Source organism: Bombina bombina, chromosome 12 (genome assembly GCF_027579735.1).
Source record: "Bombina bombina isolate aBomBom1 chromosome 12, aBomBom1.pri, whole genome shotgun sequence".
Taxonomy (NCBI): domain Eukaryota; kingdom Metazoa; phylum Chordata; class Amphibia; order Anura; family Bombinatoridae; genus Bombina; species Bombina bombina.
Genome location: NC_069510.1, coordinates 146,962,246 through 146,985,719, shown reverse-complemented (window position 1 = coordinate 146,985,719; position 23,474 = coordinate 146,962,246). Strand labels below are relative to the sequence as shown.

General features: G+C 40.1%; 1 protein-coding gene across 1 annotated transcript in view; it reads left to right on the top strand.

The window, feature by feature from the left end:
• The window catches only part of RGS3 (regulator of G protein signaling 3), a 1,044,909-nt gene that overhangs the window by 101,018 nt on the left and 920,417 nt on the right, over positions 1-23,474 (top strand). The window contains exons 4-5 of the mRNA XM_053695840.1: positions 4,612-4,680; positions 15,889-15,949. Of these exons, the coding sequence (XP_053551815.1) occupies positions 4,612-4,680; positions 15,889-15,949 (130 nt within the window). The remainder of the gene's footprint in view (positions 1-4,611; positions 4,681-15,888; positions 15,950-23,474) is intronic.

Below are 23,474 nucleotides of genomic sequence, written 5' to 3'. Positions count from 1 at the left end.
GTTGTCACATGAAAAGATATAATAAATAGTTACACTGTTATACAGGCTGTACACTCACTACTTTACATTGTAGCAAAGTGTCATTTCTTCAGTGTTGTCACATGAAAAGATAGAATAAAATATTTACACTGTTATACAGGCTGTACACTCACTACTTTACATTGTAACAAAGTGTCATTTCTTCAGTGTTGTCACATGAAAAGATAGAATAAAATATTTACACTGTTATACAGGCTGTACACTCACTATTTTACATTGTAGTAAAGTGTCATTTCTTCAGTGTTGTCACATGAAAAGATAGAATAAAATATTTACACTGTTATACAGGCTGTATACTCACTACTTTACATTGTAGCAAAGTGTCATTTCTTCAGTGTTGCCACATGAAAAGATATAATAAATATTTACACTGTTATACAGGCTGTACACTCACTACTTTACATTGTAACAAAGTGTCATTTCTACAGTGTTGTCACATGAAAAGATATAATAAAATATTTACACTGTTATACAGGCTGTACACTCACTACTTTACATTGTAGTAAAGTGTCATTTCTTCAGCGTTGTCACATGAAAAGATATAATAAAATATTTACACTGTTATACAGGCTGTACACTCACTACTTTACATTGTAGTAAAGTGTCATTTCTTCAGCGTTGTCACATGAAAAGATATAATAAATAGTTACACTGTTACACAGGCTGTATACTCACTACTTTACATTGTAGTAAAGTGTCATTTCTTCCGTGTTGTCACATGAAAAGATATAATAAATATTTACACTGTTATACAGACTGTACACTCACTACTTTACATTGTAACAAAGTGTCATTTCTTCAGTGTTGTCACATGAAAAGATATAATAAATATTTACACTGTTATACAGACTGTACACGCACTACTTTACATTGTAGTAAAGTGTCATTTCTTCAGTGCTGTCACATGAAAAGATATAATAAATATTTTCACTGTTATACAGACTGTACACGCACTACTTTACATTGTAGTAAAGTGTCATTTCTTCAGTGCTGTCACATGAAAAGATATAATAAATATTTACACTATTATACAGGCTGTACACTCACTACTTTACATTGTAACAAAGTGTCATTTCTTCAGTGTTGTCACATGAAAAGATATAATAAAATATTTATAAAAATGTGAGGGGTGTACTGACTTTTGTGAGATACTGTTTATCTCCATCTGCTCTGTGTATATGAATATGCGTTTACAAAATCATAATTATAATTGTCACTATGTAAACTCATATATTGAGAATATGCAGAATCAGAGTAGTAGGAATATAATACCCATTAAAGAAAATACCCGTGAATAAGTGTAAACTGCATGTATACTCTGACTTATATAATTGTAGATGTTAGAGTGAATCCTCAGAGACAAATGTGTTAACCGTCTGCACTCCATACAGTCTAATTACATTAATTCTAGCAATCATAAACTGAATCAATTTAGAAAACAAAAAAGAGAATTTATTTACCAAATCGATTTAATATAATATTATTGTTATATGTATAGTGGTGGTGATAAGGTCACGTTTAGGCTGCTAACAAAACAAACTGTGTAAACTAGATGTTAACAGGTTTCCCCAACACTGTAATAAAGTTAAAGCCATGGAAATGTTTACAGCCTCCATGCAATATTGTGGTCTCTGGATTAATATTTCTAGTTTAGCCCTAACAGGCTGAGGCTGGTATGCTAGCGTGGTTATTTTAATGTTCCCAATCATTAATTATATCATAAGCAGAGTTAAAACCCTTCGGATATCTTGTCTCTAATTTAAATATCCAGAAGGTTTCTCTGCGATATTACTCTTTAACTCTGTCACCCCCTCTTTTTGGAGTTCGTACAAGTTCTATTGCTTGGCATCTTAGTGTTTCCACTGATTGCTGATGTTGGTGTATAAAATGTGTAGCTAGGGCAGAACATTCTTTGTTACAGTTGATGTTACTTAAGTGTTGACAAATTCTTGACCTCGCCTCCCTAGTGGTGAGGCCAACATACTGCAGCTTGCTCTGAACGCAGGAGATAAGATACAAATGAAGCCCATGCTACAGTTATTACACTGAGATGCCGCAAACCTTTTTCCTGTTCTGTATGACTCAAAATGAGAACTGGTCAATATATAATCGCATGCTTTATATCTCGAGCTACCACACTTAAAAGTAGTGCCTTTGTGTGTTAGCCAGCTGCTACCAGTCTTTTTTCGGAAGGACTGTAGGGGATAAGATGTTGCCTAATGTAGAAAATCTACACTCTTGATTAGCAGTATCCTTTAGTTTGGCATCCGCCACAAGGATAGCCATATGTTTTCTCACAATGTTACAAATTTGTGGATACTGATCACTGTAACTAAAAATTATTTTTTCAGCTCCGTTCCCTCTCCTAAGAGATCACTCCTAGGGATACAATTTACTTCTTTCAAAGCGTTTGATATAAATCTTTTTATCATAACCCCTCTGTAATAAGTCCTCACTTAATCCTCTCTGAAGTCAACCTCTCTAGAACAGTTTTGTTTCATTCTAATGAACTGCCCTTTGGCCATCGCTCTAGCTGTATTTTTGACATGACCGCTTGAGGAATGCAAAAGATTATTCTTTGCTATAGTCTTCCGGTAAGTCCTAGTTTAGATTCTGTTAGTACAGTTATCAGACATTAACATAATGTCTAAATAATTAATAGTTGTTTTATGCCTTTCCATGGTAAATTGGATTTCTATCTTGTTAGAATTCAAGCATTCCAGAAACAAAATAGCCTCATCTTGGGTTGCATTCCACACCAAAATAAGGTCATTGATAAATCTTTTATAAAAGACTACCGATGATCTAAAGCGATCTCTATCTCCAAAGATGTGGGGCGCCCGCGCCTCCCACCAACCTAAGAACAGGTTGGCGTAAGAGGGCGCAAATTTTGCAACCATGGCCGTCCCACATCTCTGGAGGTATGACCCCTCAAACTCAAAAAAATGATGTCTGAGCAGGTAGCGAACAACCCTGACAAAAAAGGAAATTTGGTCACAATCAAAATTAGTAGCAGAAGCCAGGAAATATTTATTTGCCATAAGACCCCAAGTATGGGGAATAGAAAAATAGAGCAACATCACATCTATGGTTATCCAGCTATGGCACTCCTCCCACTTAAAACCAGCAAATAAATTCAACAGATGACATACCGGATCATTGCCCAAGAAGATTTTGTAAGTTGATGACCGTTAGTTTAGCGGCGCGTGTGAAACGCTGTGGAAGTGTTATCCTGGGAAAGGTTTTGCAGCAGAACTTCTGTAATCAGATTATTGCATAGGAAGAGACCATAAGTGGATTATACTTACCTTTATTGTACAGCTGTTCGCTTTCCTTCTTTGGCATCAGCATAATTTATAACAGGATATTGAATACCAGTCTATACATTTATAGTGAGGCAGGGCTAGTAAACGCTATGTTGTTACTGTTGTGTATTTCTCCTACTGTTACTTGTTCCCTTGGCAGAATGACTGGGGGATGAGGGGAGTGGGAGGAGTATTTAAGCCTTTGGCTGGGGTGTCTTTGCCGCCTCTTGGTGGCCATGTTCTGAATTCCCAAAAGTAATGAATGCAGCTGTGGACTCTTCCCGTCAGAAGATTTTTTTTTTATCAGGTAAGCATAATTTGTTTTCTAATTTACTCCTATTAATATTTTTGTTCTCTTGCTATCTTTATTTAAAAAAGCAGGAATGTAAGCTTACAAGACAGCCCATCTTTGGTTCTGCACCTGGGTACAGCTTGCTGATTGGTGGCTAAATGTACCCACCAATCTGCAAGCGCTATCCGTGCCGGTTCGTAAGCTTACATTCCTGCTTTTTCAAATAAAGATAGTAAGAGAACAAAGAACAATTGATAATAGAAATACATTAGAAAGTTGCTAAAAATAGCTTCTTTATCTGAATCGTCAAAGAAAAAATGTGGGTTAAGTGTCCCTTTTAAGCCTTTGCAGTTTGCACAGTTGTAGGTTCAGGAACATGCGTGTGTCTTGAGCGCTATATGTATCACATTGTTGCCAATATTATTACAAACATCCTGCCATGTAGTGCTTGAGACTCGTGCACACTCCTAAGCCTACCTTGGTATGCTCTTATGGATAGAAGCTAAGTTAAGGATTACTAAACTGATTTTTTTATTATTGTACAGTATTTGATTCATGAAAGATTTTTTTTGTTGTCTTCCATGTAGCTTTAAGCACAGCTGTTCTGAGTACAAGATGGCTATAACATAAAAGGAAACAGATTTTGTTAAAAAAAAAAAAAAAAGGCATCAAACCACTTCTTTTCTTGCAAAATTAGCACTTAGAAATTCCCATTTTAGCCACTACCTACAGCTAAATAAGGAAGCTGACATGCTCAGAACATTCTGCCCTGTCTCTCTAGCATTCACTGAATAGTAAACCAGCTCATGCTACTCTAGAAGTTTCATGACATCAAGCTAGATAACTAAATACTTATTGAAATTATGAATACATATTGCAGTGATTTTTGTTAACAATTGGGGCTGACATTTGATTGATATTGCGTTCAAGAAAAAACAAAATGTTGCTGATTTTACTCTTTCCTATTGTTTAAAGTCCCTTGGAGAGGAGCGACCATGAAAAGCGTATCCTGGTCACGGTGTGGAACAGAGACAGACTTTCCAGGTAAGCTGCTAGTGCAAATTGGTACTTTTCCTTTGTACAGACGTTCTATGTGGTTAATGCAAACGTAAGGCTACGTTAATAGTGGTCAGCATTTGCCACAAGCATTTTATTTTTGTTCACCCAAGAATAATATAGCGAAGATAGACCAACATGTCTACAAATAATTAACCACAGGTTCCTTTTTGTTTCTGTCTTTGTTTTTTATTAAGCTGTTTCTTAAAGGGACAGTGAACACCTTGTAATTCCTTCTGATGTGTTTCTAAAGAATAACCTGTCAGCTAAGTTTTTAAAGTGATTGTAAATCAAAGTGTATAAATAAATGCTAGGATTTACCATCACTAAAAATAAACATTAGTTTGTCATCACTAAAACAACGCTGTTAAACTTCCCCTTTCGGTGCTACAAGTAGATTCCTAAAATCAGCGCCTCTGGCCGCTCACGGCACAGCACTTTTCAAGGAGGTGACGTTTACCTGAGATTGCACCAAAATTGCAGCAGTTGCAAAAAGGTAACTTGAAATAATGTGCACACTCAAGGTTAGAAAATATGTTCTGTATTGATGTAGCAGTTACCACCTTACAGTTGCAGGTGGTAAATGAATGCTAGATGTTTGTTAGTGTGTTACAGATTGGCAATATTTAAATAATTTACAGCTTTTGATTGGAAAACAAGAAACACACAATGGCCACCGATTCAAGGAAGTATATAAACATATTTAATAAAGGCACAGCCCTGCTAAGATTGCACTTACAGGATAAAAATGACAACAGGCATGTCATAAGGCTTTCTGATGTAATCTGTAGCTGACCGGCTTGGACACCGCTCCGTGGAAGACCAGCTGTTGTTGCTCTTTTCAGGGAACTGGATGCAGTCTAAGGATCCAAAAGCAGTTTCTTTAGATCCGACGCTGTCTTTATCGGAGATACTCCAGAGGCAGTGGTAAGCACACGTTAGGGTAATCCATAATATAGCTTAGATACAAGCTTAGGTTGTCAGTAAAGTCTTAGTGAGTCCAAAATAAACACAAAACTCAATTAAACCTTCCCTACGCGTTTCGTCTGCATATCGTGCAAACTTCTTCAGGGTTAATTTCTTTGGCAGTATAACCTCCACTTCTAGAAACTACATTTAAAAACCCAAAAACTGGAAATGACATATGGGGAGCCAGCTGTAAGAGCTGCATGTGTCACTCCTAGGTCTAAAGACGATACATTTAAAATGGGAAAAAGAGATACACATTTAATTGCGCTGCTGAGTTCACTAATCATAGTAGTCATAGTATATTAAAACTCAATATATCTACATATTAGTATCCTTCAGTAAAAGCTAAAACGAACATTCATGCCATCGTTACATGGAAACACTATAAGTAAAATAATTAAAAGGATACTGATTTACGTACTTGCGCAAACTGTTAAAAAGTATCTCACTAATAAATGGGTCTCGGGCGTTGAATTGCTGTGTAACTGAAAAATAATAAACTAACCAAGCTTTACGAACATGATGTCTCTAGACTGTACCACTGGTGAAACTAAATCTTTTTTCAAATTTGACTAAAAATGAATTGCATTCCCTTGAGGATTTAAAAAATGACAATGCCATCATCATACGTCCGGCTGACATTTTAGATTACAGTGATTACAGAATGGAAGCTAGTAGACAGTTGAGTGATATTGGAGTATACATAAAATTGCGGGCTAACCCTACAAATGTTTTTAAAACTAAAATTGACCGATCCTTGAAGTCTGCATTTGAAGCTGGATACATTAATGAAACAGAATTGCAATTTTGACTACCCCTTATCCAAAAATACAATTTTTTTTTATTTACTGCCAAAGGTTCATAAAACCCTCATAAATCCCCAATTGTGTCTGCACGAGATTCTATTTGTTCTAATAAAGCCATTTTCTCTTGTTAAGTGAATCCAGTCCACGGATCATCCATTACTTGTGGGATATTCTCCTTCCCAACAGGAAGTTGCAAGAGGATCACCCACAGCAGAGCTGCTATATAGCTCCTCCCCTCACTGCCATATCCAGTCATTCTCTTGCAACTCTAAACAAAGATGGACGTAGTAAGAGGAGAGTGGTGTATTATAGTTAGTTTTTTAACTTCAATCAAAAGTTTGTTATTTTTAAATGGTACCGGAGTGTACTGTTTCATCAAAGGCAATATTAGAAGAAGAATCTGCCTGTGATTTCTATGATCTTAGCAGAAGTAACTAAGATCAATTGCTGTTCTCACATATTCTGAGGAGTGAGGTAACTTCGGAGAGGGAATGGCGTGCAGGTTTTCCTGCAATGAGGTATGTGCAGTAAACATATTTCTAGGGATGGAATTTGCTAGAAAAATGCTGCTGATACCGGATTAATGTAAGTTAAGCCTTAAATGCAGTGATAGCGACTGGTATCAGGCTTATTAAGAGATACATACTCTTATAAAAGTGTAATATAAAACGTTTGCTGGCATGTTAATCGTTTTTATATATGTTTGGTGACGAAACTTATTGGGGCCTAGTTTTTCTCCACATGGCTGGCTTAATTTTTTGCCTAGAAACAGTTTCCTCAGGCTTTCCACTGTTGTAATATGAGTGGGAGGGGCCTTTTTTTAGTGCTTTTCTGTGAAGATAAAAATACTGACAGAGACATTCAGCTTCCCTCTGCATGATACAGGACATCTCTGAAGGGCTCAAAAGGCTTCAAAGTTGTGTTTGAGGAGGGTTACAAAACTGTGGCAGTTGTTGTGACTCTGTTTAAAAAAAAAACAAAAAAACAAAAAAAACAAAAACGTTTTTGTCATTTATTATTCTGTTTTTGTTATTAAGGGGTTAATCATCCATTTGCAAGTGGGTGCAATGCTCTGCTGACTTGTTACATACACTGTAAAAATTTTGTTAGTGTAACTGCCTTTTGTCAAATTTTGTTTCTCTTAAAGGCACAGTAACGTTTTTTTATATTGCTTGTTAACTTGCTTTAACCTCTTAAGGACATATGACGGAATTTTTCCGTCATAAAACAATTGGGCAAACTGAAAGCTGTGTCCTTAAAGGGTTAAAGTGTTTTCCAAGCTTGCTAGTCTGTACAAACATGTCTGAAACAGAGGATACTTGTTCATTATGTTTAAAAGCCATGGTGGAGCCCCATAGGAGAATGTGTACTAAATGTATTGATTTCACCTTAAACAGTAAAGATCAGTCTTTATCTATAAAAGAATTATCACCAGAGGGGTCTGTCGAGGGGGAAGTTATGCCGACTAACTCTCCCCACGTGTCGGACCCTTCGCCTCCCGCTCAAGGGACGCACGCTAATATGGCGCCAAGTACATCAGGGACGCCCATAGCGATTACTTTGCAGGACATGGCTGCAATCATGAATAATACCCTGTCAGAGGTATTATCCAGATTGCCTTAATTGAGAGGCAAGCGCGATAGCTCTGTGGTTAGACGAGATACAGAGCGCGTAGATGCTGTAAGAGCCATGTCTGATACTGCGTCAAAATATGCAGAACCTGAGGACGGAGAGCTTCAGTCTGTGGGTGACGTCTCTGAATCGGGGAGACCTGATTCAGAGATTTCTAATTTTAAATTTAAGCTTGAGAACCTCCGTGTATTGCTTGGGGAGGTATTAGCTGCTCTGAATGACTGTGACACAATTGCAGTGCCAGAGAAATTGTGTAGGCTGGATAAATACTATGCAGTGCCGGTGAGTACTGATGTTTTTCCAATACCTAAAATTCTTACAGAAATTATAAGTAAGGAGTGGGATAGGCCTGGTGTGCCCTTTTCCCCACCTCCTATATTTAGAAAAATGTTTCAAATAGATGCCACTACACGGGACTTATGGCAGACGGTCCCTAAGGTGGAGGGAGCAGTTTCTACTTTAGCAAAGCGTACCACTATCCCGGTTGAGGACAGTTGTGCTTTTTCAGATACAATGGATAAAAAATTAGAGGGTTACCTTAAGAAAATGTTTATTCAACAAGGTTTTATTTTACAGCCCCTTGCATGCATTGCGCCTGTCACTGCTGCGGCGGCATTCTGGTTTGAGGCCCTGGAAGAGGCCATCCATACAGCTCCATTGACTGAAATTGTTGACAAGTTTAGAACTCTTAAGCTAGCTAACTCATTTGTTTCTGATGCCATTGTTCATTTGTCTAAACTAACGGCTAAGAATTCCGGATTCGCCATCCAGGCGCGTAGGGCGCTATGGCTCAAATCCTGGTCAGCTGATGTGACTTCAAAGTCTAAATTACTCAACATTCCTTTCAAGGGGCAGACCTTATTCGGGCCTGGTTTGAAGGAAATTATTGCTGACATTACTGGAGGTAAGGGTCATACCCTTCCTCAGGACAGGGCCAAATCAAAGGCCAAACAGTCTAATTTTCGTGCCTTTCGAAATTTCAAGGCAGGTGCAGCATCAACTTCCTCTGCTTCAAAACAAGAGGGAACTTTTGCTCAATCCAAGCAGGCCTGGAAACCTAACCAGTCCTGGAACAAGGGCAAGCAGGCCAGAAAGCCTGCTGCTGCCTCTAAGACAGCATGAAGGAGCGGCCCCCTATCCGACAACTGATCTAGTAGGGGGCAGACTCTCTCTCTTCGCCCAGGCGTGGGCAAGAGATGTTCAGGATCCCTGGGCGTTGGAGATCTATCTCAGGGATATCTTCTGGACTTCAAAGCTTCTCCTCCACAAGGGAGATTTCACCTTTCAAGATTATCTGCAAACCAGATAAAGAAAGAGGCATTCCTAAGCTGTGTACAAGATCTCCTTGTAATGGGAGTGATCCATCCAGTTCCGCGGACGGAACAAGGACAGGGGTTTTATTCAAATCTGTTTGTGGTTCCCAAAAAAGAGGGAACCTTCAGACCAATTTTGAATTTAAAGATCCTAAACAAATTCCTCAGAGTTCCGTCATTCAAGATGGAAACTATTCGAACCATTTTACCCATGATCCAAGAGGGTCAGTACATGACCACAGTGGACTTAAAGGATGCCTACCTTCACATTCCGATTCACAAGAATCATCATCAGTTCCTGAGGTTTGCCTTTCTAGACAGGCATTACCAATTTGTAGCTCTTCCATTCGGGTTGGCTACAGCCCCAATAATTTTTACAAAGGTTCTGGGCTCACTTCTGGCGGTCCTAAGACCGCGAGGCATAGCGGTGGCTCCTTACCTGGACGACATCCTGATACAGGCGTCAAGCTCTCAAATTGCCAAATCTCATACAGAGATAGTTCTGGCATTCCTGAGGTCGCATGGGTAGAAAGTGAACCAAGAAAAGAGTTCTCTATCTCCTCTCACAAGGGTTTCCTTCCTAGGGACTCTAATAGATTCTGTAGTAATGAAAATTTACCTGACGGAGTCCAGGTTATCAAAACTTCTAAATGCTTGCCGTGTTCTTCACTCCATTCCGCGCCCCACGGTGGCTCAGTGCATGGAAGTAATCGGCTTAATGGTAGCGGCGATGGACATAGTGCCATTCGCGCGCCTGCATCTCATACCGCTGCAATTATGCATGCTCAGTCAGTGGAATGGGAATTACACAGACTTGTCACCTCTACTAAATCTGGGCCAGGAAACCAGAGATTCTCTTCTCTGGTGGTTATCTCGGGCCCATCTGTCCAAGGGTATGACCTTTCGCAGACCAGATTGGACAATTGTAACAACAGATGCCAGCCTTCTAGGTTGGGGTGCAGTCTGGAACTCCCTGAAGGCTCAGGGTTCATGGACTCCGGAGGAGAAACTCCTCCCAATAAATATTCTGGAGTTAAGAGCAATATTCAATGCTCTTCTGGCTTGGCCTCAGCTAGCAACACTGAGGTTCATCAGATTTCAGTCGGACAACATCACGACTGTGGCTTACATCAACCATCAAGGGGGAACCAGGAGTTCCCTAGCGATGTCAGAAGTCTCCAAGATAATTCGCTGGGCAGAGACTCACTCTTGCCACCTGTCAGCGATCCATATCCCAGGTGTAGAGAACTGGGAGGCGGATTTTCTAAGTCGTCAGACTTTTCATCCGGGGGAATGGGAACTCCATCCGGAGGTGTTTGCTCAATTGGTTCTCCGTTGGGGCAAACCAGAATTGGATCTCATGGCGTCTCGCCAGAACGCCAAGCTTCCTTGTTACGGATCCAGGTCCAGGGACCCAGAAGCGGCACTGATAGATGCTCTAGCAGCGCCTTGGTTCTTCAACCTGGCTTATGTGTTTCCACCTTTTCCTTTGCTCCCTCGTCTGATTGCCAAAATCAAACGGGAAAGAGCATCAGTGATATTGATAGCGCCTGCGTGGCCACGCAGGACCTGGTATGCAGACCTAGTGGACATGCCATCCTTTCCACCATGGACTCTGCCTCTGAGACAAGACCTTCTAATACAAGGTCCTTTCAATCATCCGAATCTACTTTCTCTGAGACTGACTGCATGGAGATTGAACGCTTGATCCTATCAAAGCGTGGCTTCTCCGAGTCAGTAATTGATACCTTAATACAGGCACGAAAGCCTGTCACCAGGAAAATTTACCACAAGATATGGCGTAAATATCTTCATTGGTGTGAATCCAAGAATTACTCATGGAGTAGGGTTAGGATTCCTAGGATATTGTCCTTCCTCCAAGAGGGTTTGGACAAAGGATTATCAGCTAGTTCTTTAAAGGGACAGATTTCTGCTCTGTCTATTCTTTTACACAAGCGTCTGGCAGAAGTTCCAGACGTTCAGGCATTTTGTCAGGCTTTAGTTAGAATTAAGCCTGTGTTTAAACCTGTTGCTCCTCCATGGAGCTTAAACTTGGTTCTTAAAGTTCTTCAAGGGGTTCCGTTTGAACCCCTTCATTCTATTGATATCAAACTTCTTTCATGGAAAGTTCTTTTTCTGATGGCTATTTCCTCGGCTCGAAGAGTCTCGGAGTTATCTGCCTTACATTGTGATTCTCCTTATCTGATCTTTCATTCAGATAAAGTTGTTCTGCGTACAAAACCTGGGTTTTTACCTAAGGTGGTTTCTAACAAGAATATCAATCAAGAGATTGTTGTTCCATCATTATGTCCTAATCCTTCTTCAAAGAAGGAACGTCTTTTGCATAATCTAGACGTAGTCCGTGCCTTGAAGATTTACTTATAGGCTACTAAAGATTTTCGCCAAACATCTAACCTGTTTGTTGTTTACTCTGGACAGAGGAGAGGTCAGAAGGCCTCGGCAACCTCTTTCTTTTTAGCTTCGGAGTATAATCCATTTAGCCTTTGAGACTGCTGGACAGCAGCCTCCTGAAAGGATTACAGCTCATTCTACTAGAGCTGTGGCTTCCACCTGGGCCTTTAAAAATGAGGCCTCTGTTGAACAGATTTGCAAGGCTGCAACTTGGTCTTCGCTTCATACTTTTTCCAAATTTTACAAATTTGATACTTTTGCTTCTTCGGAGGCTGTTTTTGGGAGAAAGGTTCTACAGGCAGTGGTTCCTTCCGTTTAAGTTCCTGCCTTGTCCCTCCCATCATCCGTGTACTTTAGCTTTGGTATTGGTATCCCACAAGTAATGGATGATCCATGGACTGGATACACTTAACAAGAGAAAACATAATTTATGCTTACCTGATAAATTTATTTCTCTTGTAGTGTATCCAGTCCACTGCCCGCCCTGTCCTTTTCAGGCAGGTCTAAATTTTAATTAAACTACAGTCACCACTGCACCCTATGGTTTCTCCTTTCTCGGCTTGTTTCGGTCGAATGACTGGATATGGCAGTGAGGGGAGGAGCTAATGGATGATCCGTGGACTGGATACACTACAAGATAAATAAATTTATCAGGTAAGCATAAATTATGTTTTTATGGATTGTTTTTTACAACCAAGTGTGAAGGACACCTTTGCTTATCTGAAAGATTCTGCAACTTTAATTAAAACCCTTAAAGCAGATTGGTTACAACCTAATGACATGCTTGTCACTATGGATATGGAGAGTCTTTATACCTATATTCCCCACACCAGTGGCATTCAGTCTGTGAGGATTAGGTTATCTAAATCAAAAGTATATACAGGTCCCCCTATAGAATTTATTTTGGAACTTATGGAGTATTGTTTAAATCACAATTATTTCAGATTCAAATCCGACTTCTATCTGCAGACCTCAGGGACTGCCATGGGTTCAAATATGGCCCCGGCATTAGCCAATTTATTTTTGGAGTGGTACGAGGAATTCATTATGAAACCACATTTAAATCACAATGTGATACGTTATACCCGCTATATCGATGATGTTTTCTTAGTATGGTGTGGGATAGCATCGGATCTATATGATTGGGTAGATCCTCTGAATAAACTTGACCAGCCCATTGAGTTTTTAAGATGGAATCTTCAACTGATGAAATACATTTTCTTGACCTTAACATTTTTAAGGTAATTTTGTGTTCTACGTGTCATTTTGGTACATCTCTGTTCTCTAAATGGACAGATAGGAATTCCCTTTTAGAATCCCATAGTTGTCACCCTGAACATCAAAAAAGAGGGGTGATATCCTCAACTCACTCGGGTAGTCAGGAATAACAGAGGTACCATTGATGTTAGATCAGATGGACAATATGGAAGAAAAACTTGCTGCCCGTGGATGTGATCCTGGAGTGATTCTAGACATTAGGACCAAGGTCCTTGCTAGATCCCAGGAAGAGTTATTGAGTGATAGAAACACAGCACCTACCAAGGACGATAGGTTGAACTTCACCCCAACCTTTGATATGACACATACTAGGATTAATTCAGCACTGAGGGAACGCTGGGAACTGATAAAGAATAAGAGCCTTCCATTTCAAAAAATGCAACCACCCAGGATGGCAAATCGCTGTGCTAGTAATCTAAGAGATCTCTTGGTTGAGACAGACCCTGTACGCTGCTATTAAAAGTCCTGCTGGCTTAAACCCACCAAGTTGGGATGTTTTAGATGTAGAGACTGCACTACATGCCATAACATGCAGAGTGGATCCACATTTTAAAATCCACATTCTAACAAGAGGTACAGAATCAACCATAGATTAACATGCTCAAGTTCCTATGTGATTTACAAGAAGAAAGGGGGAAGTGATACAAAGATTCTACACTCAGACTCCTTGCTGATCCCGAAGGTGGTGTAACCTCTAAACACTGACACCTAAATGTAATATAGAAGAAAGAGAAGGGGGGTTGGGATAGCGCTTAAACAGCTTGAGTCTTGTGAAATAAGTGAAAGTATGTGATCTTAGATTAGTCAGTGACTACAGAAATGAGGGTATCCCTGATTTTTATTCTCGATTGTGAGGCTAGCTGCCTAGGTATATGAAATGGGAGTATCTGTGTTTTTTTTTTTTTTGTGTGGTTTTTTTGTCATGTGACCAGAGTTTATGCAGATAGTTCTTATATCTCAGATAGTGCCTATATCTCAAAAAATGTAAACTAACCTTATATCTTACGATTTTATATCATACACATGTGGTAAACTATATTTATAGTATTGTGTTTTTATAAAAAAACCAAAGAGAGGAGTATTGTATTTACAAATAAGTTTTATTCTAATACAGATGAGAGTCCTAACGTAAATAGAGAAACAATAAAATCTAACACTTGGATGCCGGCATCTGATTCTATTTCTTAAAACATCGCTAAAATTACAGTAGCATTAAAAATAAATTAAATTCCTATATATATAAAAACACAATACTATAAATATAGTTTACCACATGTGTATGATATAAAATCGTAAGATATAAGGTTAGTTTACATTTTTTGAGATATAGGCACTATCTGAGATATAAGAACTATCTGCATAAACTCTGGTCACATGACAAAAAACACACAAAAAAAAAAAAAGACAGATACTCCCATTTCATATACCTAGGCAGCTAGCCTCACAATCGAGAATAAAAATCAGGGATACCCTCATTTCTGTAGTCACTGACTAATCTAAGATCACATACTTTCACTTATTTCACAAGACTCAAGCTGTTTAAGCGCTATCCCAACCCCCCTTCTCTTTCTCCTATGTGATTTACATACTTATTTGCCCGTGTGCATTGGTTTATGTCGACAAGACGACTACCACCTTCCGTGAACGTATGGCTAATCAAAGATTTGCCATCAGGGATGCCATTGACAAAGGGGATTCGGAACAACCCATAGCCCGCCACTTTGAAAGATATAAACATAATCTATCAAGCCTTTAGACAATGCTGATTGATCATATACCACCCCTGCGGAGAGGGGGCAATAGAGCACAATAATTGCTGCGCCTGGAGTTGAGGTGGATATACACATCGGATACTGTGGCCCCTAAGGGATTAAACACCATTTTGGATTTCACTCCGTTCTTTGGTAAATAATGGCGTTTGCCTTGATCCCTGTGGACCTTTATCACCCTTCAGTGTGAGCTATGCTATTTGAAATTCTTATGAAATTCTGAGATGTATATATGGAGTGTCAGCAATAAGTCGATTGGATGTGGATGTGTCTATATTGGAGTAATTAGATGGACGGTAACTGTATTCTCTGTGGTTACAAATAGGTTCCTTGTTCTATCTTTGTCCTATCATGGAACCTCGGTTTCTACATAAGTTTCTTACCATACTTCTTGCCAGTCATGAAGTGTCATTGAATTAATATAAATGTATAGTATCCATACTATTATAATATATTCTGTATATGTACATAGTATAGGTCTTCTGATGTTTTTAATGTTTGTCTTTTTTTTTAATCATGCATATCCCCTGTAGGTTATTGTATGTTCCAATGCTTTGAGAGATAGTATACATGCACGGCACTACTGTGTATGGTTCAGCCGTGCATGTATTCTCTAACGTGTGTTAGTTCTGACAGCTGTCAGGAGCAGCATGTAAGCATCAATATGGAATATGGAAGTCACGGACACGTGATGACGTCACTGGAGCGCAATGTGCGTGGAACGCAAACCGCGTTGGAGCTCTTTTCAGCTGAAGGGGATTTGTCAATTAGACATTGTTGGGTATATAAGACAGGTGTGCTTTTTTATAGTAATATAGTTAGTTTTTTATTTACTAATTTGCGTTTGTTTAAATACTGTTTACCTATCTATTTTGAGTGACCATACTTTGATTGTTGTACTGGGTGTGCTGGTATTTGTTTTAAATTATAAGCTTTTGACTAAAGTTTGTGTTTATCTAATGTTAAAGTCTGGAATTATTGGTCAGTTCATGTTTGTAATATTTTTTTTCATTGCAGGCAAAGCCATCTCATTGGCTGCATGAGTTTTGGAATGAGATCCCTGCTTGCTGCTAACAAGGTATTGGTTGGATATGATTATCTTTTATTATTTGATTATTTATAGTACTGTGATTTTCCTTCCTAAGATAGGGAGAGTCCACGGCTTCATTCCTTACTGTAGGGAAATACAACACTTGGCCACCAGGAGGAGGCAAAGACACCCCAGCCAAAAGCTTAAATATCCCTCCCACTTCCTCATTACCTCAGTCATTCTTTGCCTTTCGTCACGTTAGGAGGTGGCAGAAGATTCGGAGAGTCCTGAAAAAGGGTATCTGCCCTTCGAGATAGGACTGAAGTTTTAAGTAGTCATGCCAACCTCTCGGTGAGAGTATTGATGAAAGTTAGTCTGGAGATGAAGGGAAAGTTTTTCTGCAAAACAATCCAGATTACTGCTAACAGCTCCTAAGCAATCAGTGTTGACGAGTTTCACTGCCTGCTTTCTCTCACTCAAGTCCATGTCAGGAGCGCTGCTATAAGACTGTCACACTTAAGAGGCTGTGTTCTGTTCCACAGCATGGATCCTGGAGGTAAGATTGTTTCAATTTTTGCACATAAAACGCTTTAACAGGGTCACAGTGTGGCTCCTTTATACCTTGATAGGATCCATCTGATGGGGGTTTATTGAACAGTTGGGGTTAATTAATCAGTGTATTAATTATTTACATGCTGCTTTGTGTGATTTTTTTTTTTCCTGGGCTGATAGACTGTGTTTTTGGCTGGAACAAACAGGTTTCACTTAAGTTTCACTTTCGTTTTTTAAAGTGTTGCACAACTCCTATTACTTGCTGTACTTGTAATAACAGGTCTGTTAATTTCCTCCATTCCGGCTGAGACTTGAACCTGAGGAGAGCATTTCCTCTGTTAACTGTCTGGATCTAGGAGGTGGCGAGTGCCCCAGCCATTTGGAGTATAAAGGTGCAGTTTTCTATAATAAAAAGTTTATTTGTGTTCTTTTGTGGGTATAACCTAAATTATGGAGGACTCTGACATGTTAGAAGGTACTCCTTCTGTACTAAATCATACCTTTTTATATTGTGAGGAGGCCGTGGTTTTCCCGCCCACTCAATTATGTTCCACATGCCTTAACACTGTTCTAAATTCTAAGAAGGGAGACAAGCCTGCTATAAGGCTCTTAGTCCCTCTGAGCCGTCTACCTCTCAGGACTCGGCGTCCCGTGAGATTGCTACCCTTGCTACATTATCCACTCCACATGCAGTTCCCTGTAGCACATCTAATCCTCCATCCGGAGGGGGCCTTCTTCCTGCTAACTAATTATGTCCCAGTTATCCAATGATGAGTTGACCTCTGTAGCTTCAGAGGGTGAACTTTCTAGGTCGGAGTGCTAAGCGTCTAAGCCTCCTGCTGCGGAGGAACCATCCTTTAAAATTAAAATTAAGCACTTGTGTTTTTTATTAAAGGAAGTTCTGTCTACGTTAGAGGTTCCAGAGGCCGTGCTGCCTGAAGAACCTATGATACCTAAATTAGACAGAGTTTACGAAGACAGGAAAGTTCCTTTTGACTTTTCCTGTGCCCGTTAAGATGGCGAACATTAAGAACGAATAGGAAAGAATTGGTTCTTCCTTTTCCCCCTTGTCTACTTTTAAAAAATTCAACTGAATTTGTGGGGCTCTATTCCGAAGGTGGATGGTGCTATCTCTATGCTTGCTAAACGTACTACTAAACCTCTTGAGGATAGTTCTTCATTCAGAGAGCCGATGCATAAGAAAAGGAAAACCTTTTGGAGATATGTTTCAACATACAGGATTTTTGTTTGAACCGGCAACTGCAGTTGGGGCGGTTGCTGGAGCGGCTACCTACTGGTGCGACTTTGTCGGAACTCATTGAGGTAGAGTCTCCCCTCAAGGATATTCAAGACAGAATTAAAGCTCTGTGAATTGCTAATTATTTTATCTGTGATGCGAACATGGAAATTATTTGCCTAAATACAAAGGCCTCTAGCTTTGTGGTCCTAGCCTTCCGGGTGCTCTAGTTGAAGTCTTGGTCTGCGCATATGACTTCTAAGTCCAGACTCCTTTCTCATCCCTTCAAGGGAAAGATTTTATTTCGTCCAAGCCTGGACTCCATTATTTCTACCGTTACCAGAGGCAAGGGTGCCTTCCTACCGCAAGATAAGAACAAGTATAAGGGACAACTATCTTCTAATTTTTGTTCCTACAAATCCCAACGACAATAATCCTTCAAGCCTGAGCAACCCAAGAGTACCTGGAAGCTGGCTCAGTCCTGGAATGAATCCAAGCAGAATATGAAGCCTGACGAAAACAAATCGGCAGGATCGGGGTTGCCCCTGATCCGGGATCGGATCGTGTATGTGGCAGACTGTCTCTTTTTTCCAGACACCTAGTTCAAGGACGTACTGGATTCGTGGGTCCTGTAGGTCGTATCTCAGGGATACAAGATAGGCTTCAAATCTCATCCGCCAAGGGGCAGATTCCTTCTCTCGAATCTGTCTACCAGACCAGAAGAGGGGATGCCTTTCTAGGGTGCGTTTGGTATCTATCCTCCTTAGGAGGAGTTGTCCCGGTGCCTATCGAAGAAAGAAGTTTGAGGTTTTATTCAAACCTTTTCATGGTCCCAAAGAAGGAGGGAACTTTCCACCCATTTCTGGACCTAAAGTGCTTAAACAAATTTCTCAGTGTCCCTTACTTCAAGATGAAGACGATAAGGTCCATCCTTCATTTATTTCAGGAAGGCCAGTTTATGATCACTATAGATCTGAAGGACGCTTACCTTTATGTTCCAATCCACAGGGAACGCTTTCAGTTCCTGACGTTTGCATTCCTGGACCAGCACTTCCAGTTCATTTCCCTTCCGTTTTGCCTAGCTACTGCTCCAAGAATCTTTACGAAGGTTCTGGGGGCTCTGCTAGCCGTTGCCAGAACTCAGGGTATTGAAGTAGCCCCATACTTGGACGATATTCTGGTGCAAGCACCATCCTTCCGTCTTGCGGAAGATTTCTCGGAGTCCCTTCTCAGTCTTCGATCACATGGATGGAAGATAAACTTGGAAAAGAGTTCTCTTATCCCAAGTACCAGGTTGGAATTCCTGGGTACTATAATAGACTCAATATCTATGAAGATATTTCTAACAGACCAGAGACATTGCAAGCTAACTTTGGCATGTCTTGCCGTCCGGACCTAATTGAGTCCCTCTGTGGCTCAGTGTATAAAGGTGATTGGTCTCATGGTGTCCTGCATGAACATCATTCCTTTTGCCAGGTTCCGTCTCAGACCTTTACAACTGTGCATGCTGAGGCAGTGGAACGGCGATCATTCAAATCTGTCTCAACGGTTGAGAGAATCACTCTCTTGGTGGCTCTGTCCAGATCATCTGTCCCGAGGGACATGCTTCTTAAGATCATCCTGGGAGATTGTGACTACGGACGCAAGCCTATCCGGATGGGGAGCTGTTTGGAGTGCCAGGAAGGCACAGGGGTTGTGGACTCTGGAGTAGTCCTCCCTCCCGATCAATATTTTGGAACTACTTGCAATCTTCAAGGCCTTGAAGGCTTGGCCACTTCTGGGTTCGTCCCAGTTTATCAGATTCCAATCAGACAATATAACCTTGTTGGCTTACATCAACTATCAGGGGGGAGGGGGGGAAGTCCCTTGGTGATTGAGGGAAGCATCTCGGATTCTGGAGTGGGCGGAGGCCCACAGCTGTTCGCGGTCAGCGATCCACATTCCAGGTGTGGACAACTGGAAGGCGTATTTTCTCAGCAGGCAATCCTTCCATCCATTGGAATGGTCTCTCCATCCCAAGATGTTTGCAGAGATATGCAGCAAGTGGGGGGGCGCCGGAGATAGATCTCATGGCGTCCAGTCTCCATACCAAGATACCCAGGTACGGGTCGAAGTCGAGGGATCCCCAAGCGGATCTAATAGATGCACTTGCAGTGCCCTGGAGGTTCAAACTTGTATCTTTTTCCTCCATTACCGCTTCTTCCTTGCATGGTGGCCCGCATCAAGCAGGAGCAGGTATCCGTAATCCTGATTACTCCATCGTGGCCGAGACAGGCGTGGTTCACGGATCTAGTGGGGATATCCTAGTCTCCTCCGTGGAAGTTACCTTGTTGCAGAGACCTGCTGATATAAGGTCAATTTGTTAATCAAAATCTCGATTCTCTGAGGCTGACTGTGTGGAGATTGATCACTTAGTCTTAGCCAAGAGAGGTTTCTCAGAGTGTCGTTAATACTCTTATTCAAGCTTATAAACCAGTTACTCTGCGTATGTACACAAGGTGTGGAGGACCTACTTATTATGGTGTGAAGAGTGTTGTTTTTCCTGGCACAGAGTTAAGGTTGCCAGGATCTTATCTTTTCTCCAGGATGGGCTGGAGAAGGGCCTTTCTGCTAGTTGCCTGAGGGGACAGATTTCGTCAGTGTCTTTTTTATTGCACAAGAGACTGGCTAAGCTTCCAGATGTACAGTCCTTTGTTAAGGCTCTGATTAGGATCATACCTATGTTTAGATCTGGGGCGCCTCTGCATTCTGTTGACATTAAATTGTTATCTTGCAAGGTTCTCTTTTTTTTTTTTTTTTTTAAATAAATTTTTATTGAGGTTGTGCGAAAACAATACAGCTGATATGGAGCACCATATTATTGAAACAAACATAAACGGAACATTTCAAATTAACAATTGCTGCATGGATAAAAAGACAAAATTCTCCATGTAAATATTCTAATAGGTAAAACTGAAACCTCATTTTCTATATTATCTCGGTATGAACTAAAATTAACAATTTGAGTGATCACTTTTGGACCTGTAGACTTAGAGTAATTTAATACATGTTATTATAGATAGTGGTAAGAGTGAAAATATCAATTTGCTATGTAAATACTGTGGTAAAATATGTAGGTAGGTATAAATAGTACAAATAGTAACTTCCTTGGAACAAATAAGGTGTTGAGAAAATATCAAAGTACATAATACAATGCTGCATATAATATGATATCAAACTCTTTTAGTGATAAGTAGAATCTATGAGATATTATGAGAGTAGAAGTGAAGATTTAGGAAGTAGTTAAAAGTAGTAGTTAAGGTGCGGTATAGGCTAGACAAACCGCTTATTGAGACCCTCCAAAGTGGAGGTTACTTTAATACGGGGGGGGGGGGGGGGGGAGGAGGTGGTGTTTTAGATATATTAAGTTAGACATAGCAACAATACCTTGTGGATTGGCCTCCATGCATTCACTGGTAACTATAAGGTAGCTGACTAAAAGCTAGGGTATTAAACGTGTAATTAACTGAGTTAACTTTTTACCCTAAAACATTACTAACCCAAGGTAGTTATTATTAAAATCTAGTAGTCTCCTATAGAGCCATGCTCTAATGTAATACAGGCGCCACGCTGTCCCAACCGCAGACAACATTGTGCCCCAATTAAAAGCTATATTGATGCTCTACGGATAAGTGTAATGTATAAAGGTCAGCAAAAGGCTATTGATGGTGAGCCTTGTTTTTTACTGATTGACTTATAAGCTTACCCCGCTTCTATTCTAGTGCCTTCACCAGGGAATATTGCACAAACAGGCGAGACCGCCAATTCAAGTAGCGGTAGATGGGAATGTTAAAGCCAGTTTTAGGGGGTGACTACACCAAGCTATATCATTAGTTAAAGTTGCTATGGATACAAGTCGCACATTTAAATCTTTTTGTCGAAGGTACAGCCTAAATTACATTTGCATAATATATATTGTTGCAGATATAGATATTCTCGTGGTAACCTTGTGAGACAATAAAAAACGGTAAACATAGGATTAAAAAGTGAAAGCTAGCCATCTTTAGTTCTGACTATCCAGGGTGCTGCTCAGGCAAACAGTTATGAAACTAGGCCATAGTAGTTGCTTAACACCATACAGGCTAAACATCCTAGTCCAAATCCTAAGTGGGAAAACATAAGACCTGTGAAGGACTGATATTAGGGTTATCTGCAAATATGGAGTAATATATATAGCTGTTAACCTATATGAGCTGTATAATGTTAAAGGAGCTGTATGCTGTTACAGGAGATGACATAACGAGAGCATATTGTAAACCAACCAGATTTTGCAAAAATAACAATCTATATCAAACAGTTTAACTGAATATCAAGATTAGCAGTAAACATTCTGATAGGGGAGTCTCAGGGAGACAATAGATATACTGTAGGTATCAGAGCCGCTGTCTAACAGAGCATTTGGCAAATAAAAGGCTGACCTTTAGAGGGTAATAAACACCTATTAGACCGAGGCAGCAAACTTTACGCTGGAAATATGGTTTTATGGGAAGCAGCTGTCAGTTGGATACAGAAAATTAAAGATAATATGGGATGGCAAGTGCTAATCTCTATAACTAGAGTGGTATAGGCAAGGTTCTCTTTTTATTGGCTATTCCGTGCAGAGTTTGAGATCTCTGCTTTGCAATGTGAGCTCCCTTATATTATTTTTCATGCAGATAAGGCAGTTTTACGTACTAAATTAGGTTTTCTTCCTAAAATTGTGTCAGATCGCAACATCAATCAGGAGATTGTGGTTCCTTCCTTTTGTCCTTATCCTTCATCGCTTCACAATTTGTATGTGGTTCGCGCCTTGAAATTCTATCTTCAGGCTACTAAGGAGTTTAGACAATCTTCCTCTGTTTGTTCGGGGAAGCGTAAGGGGCAGAAGGCTACTTAGACTTCCCTATCTTTTTGGTTAAGGAGTGTCATACGCTTAGCTTACGAGACAGCGGGACATCGTCCTCTTGAGAGGATAACTTCTCATTCCACTAGAGCAGTGGCTTCCTCTTGGGGCTTTAAGAACGAGGCCTTTATGGATCAAATTTGTAAGGAGGCTACCTGGTCCTCCTTACATACTTTTTCAAAATTTTACAAGTTTGATGTTTTCTTTTGCATGATGTACCGAGTCCACGGTTTCATCCTTACTTGCAATCTTTCTAAAGCTTAGTGGGTATACTGTAAACATTTCGGAAAATTTTAGGCAATTTTAAACAGTTTTGCAGTTTGTGTATGCCTTTGTTTCTCTTAAAGGCACAGTGCCGTTTTTGAAAATTGTGTTTTTTTCATTAAATAAAGTGTTTTCCAAGCTTGCTTGTCTCATTACTAGCCTGTTCAACATGTCTGACATTGAGGAAACTCGTTGCTCAATTTGTTTAGAAGCCATTGTGGAAAACCCTCTTAGAATGTGTCCCACTTGTACTGATATGTCTATAAATTGCAAACAGCATATTTTGACTTATAAAAGTTTGGCATTGGATGATTCTCAGACAGAAGGAAATCAGGTTTTGCCATCTAGTTCTCCCCAAGTGTCACAACCAGTAACGCCCGCACAAGCGACGCCAAGTACTTCTTGTGCATCTAATTCTTTCACCTTGCAAGATATGGCTTCAGTTATGAATACTACCCTCACAGAGGTTTTATCTAAATTGCCAGGGTTGCAAGGGAAGCGCAGTAGCTCTGGGTTAAGAACAAATGCTGAGCCTTCTGACGCTTTAGTAGCCGTATCCGATATTCCCTCACAATGCTCTGAGGTAGGGATGAGGGATT